At 52.8% G+C, this 6913-nt stretch overlaps 1 protein-coding gene and 1 long non-coding RNA gene across 2 annotated transcripts; one reads left to right on the top strand and one right to left on the bottom strand.

Moving 5' to 3' along the window:
* Positions 1-474: 474 nt before the first annotated feature.
* On the bottom strand, positions 475-1946 carry ZNRF4 (zinc and ring finger 4). Its single transcript, XM_081499614.1, has one exon. It carries the CDS (start codon positions 1653-1655, stop codon positions 576-578), a length of 1080 nt encoding a protein of 359 aa, XP_081355740.1. The 5' UTR covers positions 1656-1946; the 3' UTR covers positions 475-575.
* An 81-nt stretch (positions 1947-2027) lies between these two features.
* LOC145509921 (uncharacterized) lies at positions 2028-6611 on the top strand. The gene is made up of 3 exons (XR_014056555.1): positions 2028-2119; positions 3008-3256; positions 6505-6611. It is a non-coding gene; the product is annotated as an uncharacterized LOC145509921 (long non-coding RNA).
* Positions 6612-6913: the final 302 nt, after the last annotated feature.

Raw genomic sequence — 6913 nt, 5'->3', positions numbered from 1 at the left:
CCACTGCAGCGGGGTGTGGCTTTGATGCTTGGTTGGGGAGCCCAGATCCCACATACTTTGTGGCCAAAAAATCAAAACGTTAAAAAGAAAAAATGCTATGCTGATGTAAAATGTCAACATTCAGGAAAAGCTGGGTGAGGGGTCCATGGGAACTGTCCAGAGCCCCTTTGCAATTTTTCTGTAAAGCTAAAATTATTCCAAAGTAACAAGTTTATTTTTTTTAAGGTTTAAATGAAAGCGAATGTTAGGAATCAGGCCCTGTGGACCCAGGATTTGAACTGAGGCATGGTGGCCCCGTCACAGGGCCACGATGGGGATGATGTACATAATGTCCCTGAGAAGACCACACCACCCTCCCACCCCCACATCCCCTCACTCACCCTTGGATGCCAGGAGCCAGCCTTGGGCTCAGCTGGGACTTACCACACGGACGGCATGAGGGACTGGGCAGCCCCAGAGTAGCCAGGGGGAGAATCCACTTTCAAACCCACTTTATTATCTAGTCTCCGGGCTAGAAACATGCCTTCCTTCCACCCCGGCCACCCGGATCTCTACCAGCATGGGGCTGGCGGGTCTCAGTGGGGCTCCGGGGGCCCCTCCAAGGGCGCACTGGCCTCGGCCTCCCCCACAGAGGTGGCACTACAGCGGCGCCGGGAGGTGGCTCGGGTCAGCAGAGCCAGCCTCCGGGAGCGCAGCCGGGCCTGGACAGTGCAGATCAGGGGCTGGCGGCCAGACAGCGAGGGGTCTTCCTCGTCCCTGTGGCTGTCGACGGTGGAGTCAGAGCCGTCCTCCGTGCCGGCCACTGACCGCTTGCACATGGGACAGGCGCGCTGGGCAGCCTGGGAGAACCAGGGGTCGATACACTTGCAGTGGTAGGTATGCGAGCAGGGCAGGACCTTGAGGCGGTCGCCCTCCTCATACTCATCCAGGCAGATGGCGCACAGGTCGTTACACCTGGTAAAGGTGCGCACCTGGGCCCTCTGGCTGGGCCGTGCCTTGACTGCCTGCCCGCTGGCCCGCCGGCTCCAGAGCCAATGCCACAGACGCTGCAGGACAAAGACAGCGCTGGTGAGCAGGGCCAGGGCGCGGCCCAGCACCCAGGAGACAGCCAGCACTGGGTGGCAGTCCAGGTCCGGGCGGGGCGGGTAGTCGGGCAGCAGGACGACGTGGGCCGACTTGTCACAGCGCATGATGACCCGCAGGTCCTGGGAAGCAGCCTCGCCCACGAACACTGAGGGGATGGTGATCTGCTGCCGCAGGTCCTCATACACGTGGGCCATGCGCACCAGGTCGTCGGAGCGCACATTGTGCACAATAGCCGCCTCAAAGCCAGCCCGCTGGGCATGCAGCACCTTGAGGTCGAACGTGCAGTCATATCGGCGGATCAGCACGATGGCGCCCAGGGAGCCATTGCCCGGCCGTGGGCCCTGGATGGGATGGCATGCGTTGGCTGGCTTGGCCTCCATCAGGTAGCCTCGCACGCCCCCGGGGGCCAGGGGCACCCCAAACAGGGCTGGCAGATGCGCAAAGTCCACTGTGCTCGAGTTGCCGTCCAGCACGGCCCGCACCACCGCCTGCGAGGGAGCGAGTAGCCCCAGCAGGATCAGCGAGATCCTGACTGCCCCCAGGGCCACAGCTGGCTGCTGCCGCACCATGGCTGGCCTGTCCTTCTCCGGCTGTGGCCTGGAGCTATGTCCCGCTGGGGACCGCCAATGGGAGGCCCCTGGGCATCTCCAGGGCCTCCCAGAGGGCCCCTGGCTGGGGAGGGAATGGAGGTGAAATTGAAAGGGCGGCTCAGAGGCAGTTGAGCAGAGCAGCGGGGACCCTGGTGGCCCTACACGGAAACGGCTCTTGGGGGCAGCCAGGCTTGCATTCTGTCCTTGAAGGCTGGTCCCAGGAGGAGATGACCTACCCAGGTGGCCTTCCTGTCAGATGACGCTGAGACCAGGAGCCCCCAGGGTTCTAGATGCCCCCAGTCTCTGTGACATCGTCCTGTTACATCCAGTCCCTCCACCCCCTGCCAAGATAGAATTCCTGGGGCTCTGACCTGGGGGCTGGGCAACCTTGGAAAAAACTTCTAGAAGTCTCAGCACATCCCTAGCTCCTGGTCTTCGTCAGGGTAAAGCTCAGGGGTGCCACAAAGTGGTTTGGGAGCCCACGCTCCCTACCATGGCATGGATCCAGCCTTCACACTGACATTCCGCCATCATCATCTCCCCAAGCCTCCTAGAGACCCACTGAAGAAGGGGGTCAATGTTCACCCATTTCAAGATTCCCAGGGGACTTAAGACTTCTTCAGGGCACCCTCTGCCCATGAGATTTTAAAGCCCAAATCCCAGACCTCCTCCCTCCCTCACTTCCCCTTGCTCACTCTGCTCCAGACACACAGGCCTCCTTGATGTTCTTCCGTGAACACACCCAGCACAATCCTGTCCCAGTGCCTTTGCATAGTCTGTGCCCTCAGCCTGGAAGGCCCTTTCTCCCTGTGGCCGGCTTTTTCTTACCCTTCAGGTCTCAATTCTTATGTCCTCAGGGTCTAACTGACTTGACGGGAGGGGAGAGAGAAGTGTAATGTCAGGGCTGGGCTAGCAGGAGCGAGTGGTCCAAGTCCTCATCACCTGGGAGACCAGCAGTCCCCAAACTTTTTGGCACCAGAGACCTGTTTCCAGAGGCTTCCCAGGTGGTGCCTGTGGTAAAGAATCTGCCCACCAGTGCAGGAGATGCAAGAGACATGGGTTTGATCCCTGGGTAAGGAAGATTCCCTGGGGTAGGACATGGCAACCCATTCCAGTATTCCTGCCTGAAGAATCCCATGGACAGAGGAGTCTGGTGGGCTACCGTCCATGGGGTCACAGAGTCAGACACAACTGAGTACACACACACACCACACACACACCTGTTTCATGGAAGAGAAGTTTTCTGTGGACTGGGGGTGGGGGGATGGTTTCAGGATGATTCAAGTGCATTACATTTATTGTGCATTTGATTTTTATTATGATTGCATCAGCTCCACCTCGGATCATCAGACATTAGGTCCCGGAGACCACCTGAACCAGCTTTATTCTCTCAGCTTAGAGCTTCCTCTCTATCTGGGTTTCCAACTGTCCCTCATTCCTCATCCAGAGCACTGGCCATCAGCATCATGCCCCCCCCAACTCTTTATCCCAGATCTCCCACCATGAGCCTGTCACCTGGCTGGGCAGTCTACTCAAGCCCTGAATCATTGCTCTGTCATTAACAAGCTATGTGAGACCAGGTAAGTCACTGAAGCTGTCTGCGCTCTAGTCTCCCGATCTTTCAGATGGGTGTAATGATGAGCAACATGCCTCGTGGGGTCGGTGGTCAGAAAATTAAATGAGATGATGCCTGATTGGCGTTCACCATGTGTGTGTCAGTCCTTCAGTCGTGTCCGACTCTTTGTGACCCCATGGACTGTAGCCCACCAGGCTCCTCTGTCCATGGGATTTCCCAGGCAAGAATACTGGAGTGAGTAGCCATTCCCTTCTCCAGGGGATCTTCCTGACCCAGTGATCGAACCCAGGTCTCCTGCATTGCAGGTAGATTCTTTACCATTTGAGCCCCCAGGGAAGCCCTTAGGGTCTGAATTTTTCATTCTCCCATAACAGACTTGCCTCCAGTTCACAACACTTTCAGTTCATCACCACATGGAAGTCAAGCATATTTCTAAAGTTTAATCCTCTGGTCTCTCCCATGCTCTAAACTCTCTCATGGCTCCCCACTGCCCTCTTGATGAAATCCGAGTTTCTTTCTGTGTCTGACACAGCTCTCCAGGGTCAAGCCCCTGCCAGTCTCCAAAACCTCAATAATTTTCTTTTTATAAATTTTACTATTTTTGGCTGTGCTGGGTCTTCATTGCTTTGCACAGGCTTTCTCTAGTTGTGGTGAGCAAGGGCTACTGTTTGCTGTGCTGGACACACTTCTCATTGCAGTAGCTTCTCTCGTTGCAGAGTATGGGCTCAATGAGGGTGGTCTCCAGTAGTTGTGGCACATGGGCTCAGTAGTTGTGGCTCATGGGCTCTAGAGCACAAGTTCAGTAGTTGTGGCACACAGGCTTAGCTGCTCTGAGGCATGTGGGATCTTCCTGAACCAGGGATTGAACCCATGTCCCCTGCATTGGCAGGCGTATTCTTATCCACTGCGCCACCAGGAAAGCCCCTCAATGCTCTTCAATGCTCCGAATGCATCATGATTTACTAACCTCTAGAACTTTGCAAATGCTGTTCCCTCTGCCAGGAACAGAATTCTCTCTCCGGAACCATATTTCACCAGGCTGGCTGCCTATTCTTTAGGTTGTCTCCGTTGGTCTAATACTTCCCAGAGAGGCCCTCAGCCAATGATAGAGAAGAGACCCAGGAGTCAAACAGGCAGAAGACCATGTGACAACAGGAGGAGAGATTCCAGTGATGTGTCTACTAGCCAAGGAATGTTGAGGGTAGCCAGCAACCACCAGACGCTTGGAGGGAGGTGGGAAACAGATTTTCCCTCTGAGCCAGCAAGAAGGAACAGACCCTGCCAATACCTTGATTTTTTGGACTTCCAGTCTCCACAACTGTGAGGGAGCCCCTGGTCATGGCAGGTGTAGAAATGAATGCACAGTTGGAATCCTTATCCCTGGGGTCCACGTCTGGGTGAGGCCAACCAGACACAAGGTGTCAACACATTGAGACCGAAGGGTGAGGAAGGATGAAGTTGGAGTGAGGGGGTAGAGAAAACATGCTGGGAATGCAAAGGGCATGTGCAAAGGTCCTGCGGTGAGAGTGAGTGAGTGAGTTAGAGTTGAATGTTTGGATATGGCAAGCCGTCAGAGTGGCTAAGAAGAGGGTCTTATTGAAAGATGGGAGAGAGATGGGGGAAGTAAGGGCAGGACCCGACCCAAACCTTGAATGTCGCTGACTTTAGAATTTACACAGAGACTGATGAGGAGCCTTAGAAAAGATCAGAATAGAGACAGGACGTGGTCAGATCACATTTCTCGTTTCTGCTCTCTATATTTCAGCACTGTTTGAATCTTACGATGGGAGTGAATTCACTTATGACGCCTGAAATAAAGAAAGATTTGTGTTTCTGAAAGAACCCTCTGGTTGTTGGATGCAGGGTGGGTTGGAGAGACAAAGAGAGGCGGAGAAGCCACGGAGGCAGCTGGAGAGCCAGGGGAGGGACTGGGGAATGGGACAGAGAGAGGATAACAGGGGATTATAGCCCTGAATGAGTGAGTGGGCAGGAAGGTCAAAAGGGGAGGTGTCCTTGAATGGAGCTGGTCATAGGGGGTGAGGGGCATCACTCTCTAACAATGCCTTCCCCTGGGGCTTACTTGGAGCAAGTTTTGTTTGGTGCCACTGTCTTTAATGTCTTCCTGGCAATGGCTAATTTTCCTAAGATACAGGTCCTTGGCTCAATGGGCACTTTTTTTTTTTTTTACTTTCTGACCACGCCATGCAGCATGTGGGACCCTAGCTCCCCAACCAGGGATTGAACTTGAGGCCCTCTGCATCGCAAGTGCAGAGTCTTAAAGACTGAATTACCAGGGAAGTTCCTTCCCTTCCCCATTGTCGTTTTGAGGCATCATTTTTTCTGTATCTTTGTTTCTTGTGGGTCCCTTCCTTTTGCGGCAAGGGATATAGGTTTTTCATTTATGACTTGACAATCTTTTTAAGGAAAGATAAAATGTCGATCTTTAGGGAGTATTTGGTAAACAAAGGAACAGGCGCATGATAGGGAAAAGTTCAAGACAGAGTTCTCCAAAGACGGGCAGTTAATAAACAGGGTGTATTCATTTGTTAGGGCTGCCATAACAAACTACAGTTAAGTCCCCTACATATGAACTTTCGGGCTGCTAAATTTCAAAGATGCAAACGGGTGTTTGCAGGTCCAATCTCATAGTTTAGTTCACCTGTCTGGTGTACACTGTCACGTGGGAGCATCCTCTACGAGTTGTTGTGCTGTTGTGTACTTTACAGTAGAGAGTACCGAGTACAGCACCTTTATTTCAAGCCCAGAGAGTACAGAGTATAGCACCTTTATTTCAAGCCCAGGATGTCTGGAAGCTTCCCTGGTGGCTCAGTTGGTAAAGTCTGCCCACAATATGGGAGACCCAGGTTGGATCCCTGGGTGGGGAAGATCTCCTGGAGAAGGAAATGGCAACCCACTCCAGTATTCTTGCCTGGAGAATTCCCTGGACAGAGGAGCCTGGTGGGCTACGGTCCATGGGATCACAGAGAATCGGACGAGACTGAGTAACTAACACTTTCACTTTCTGGATGTCCGGAGGCAAGTGTAAAAGCAGTAGCGATGTAGCTGGTACTGCTAAGAAGTGCCAAGAGATAACAATGGAAACAAAAGTGAAAATAATTGAGGGAGTGGAGCAACAAGAGGAAGAAGCAGCTGAAGAACCAAAGGGATTCGCGGCACAGGAGATGGTAAGGGGCTTTCTTTATTTCGGGAAATAAATTATTTCTTTATTTTCTTTATTTCTTTTTTTTGAAGCACAGGACCAAATGCAGAACAGTACACGGAAGCTGCAACAGCCATTCAGATTGCAATCCAGTAGCTACTATGTCATCTATGATGAAGAAAGAAAAAAAAAAAAAAGAGCTACTACCAAGACATCGCTGGATTGTTTTTTCAGGAGGGTAGATAGAGTTGAATCCACAAGGAAGCAGAAGCTGTGCCATCAACGTCAGGCACGAGTGACACTGCAGCCTACCCTCTGTCTCCTATTGCTGACGATCCTTCAGCTCTCCCATCTCCCACCTCCTCTAGCTCCTCCAGTCAGTAATTCTTCTTGCCTCTTCACTCGACGCCTGCCCCTGCGTGCCAGCCATTGTATTGTGCTACTGTACTTTTTAAGCTACTATACTGTAAGATTAAAAATGTTTTATTTTTGGTGTTTGTT

This window comes from Giraffa tippelskirchi, chromosome 6 (assembly GCF_054371585.1).
Source record: "Giraffa tippelskirchi isolate mGirTip1 chromosome 6, T2T-mGirTip1v1.2.pri, whole genome shotgun sequence".
Lineage (NCBI taxonomy): Eukaryota > Metazoa > Chordata > Mammalia > Artiodactyla > Giraffidae > Giraffa > Giraffa tippelskirchi.
Note: the sequence above shows the minus strand (reverse complement) of the source record. Positions and strands in the feature narration are given on the sequence as shown.

Excerpts from the sequence above, each read along its gene's own strand:
- ZNRF4 (XM_081499614.1), bottom strand. The coding sequence starts at position 1,655 with ATGGTGCGGCAGCAGCCAGCTGTGGCCCTGGGGGCAGTCAGGATCTCG.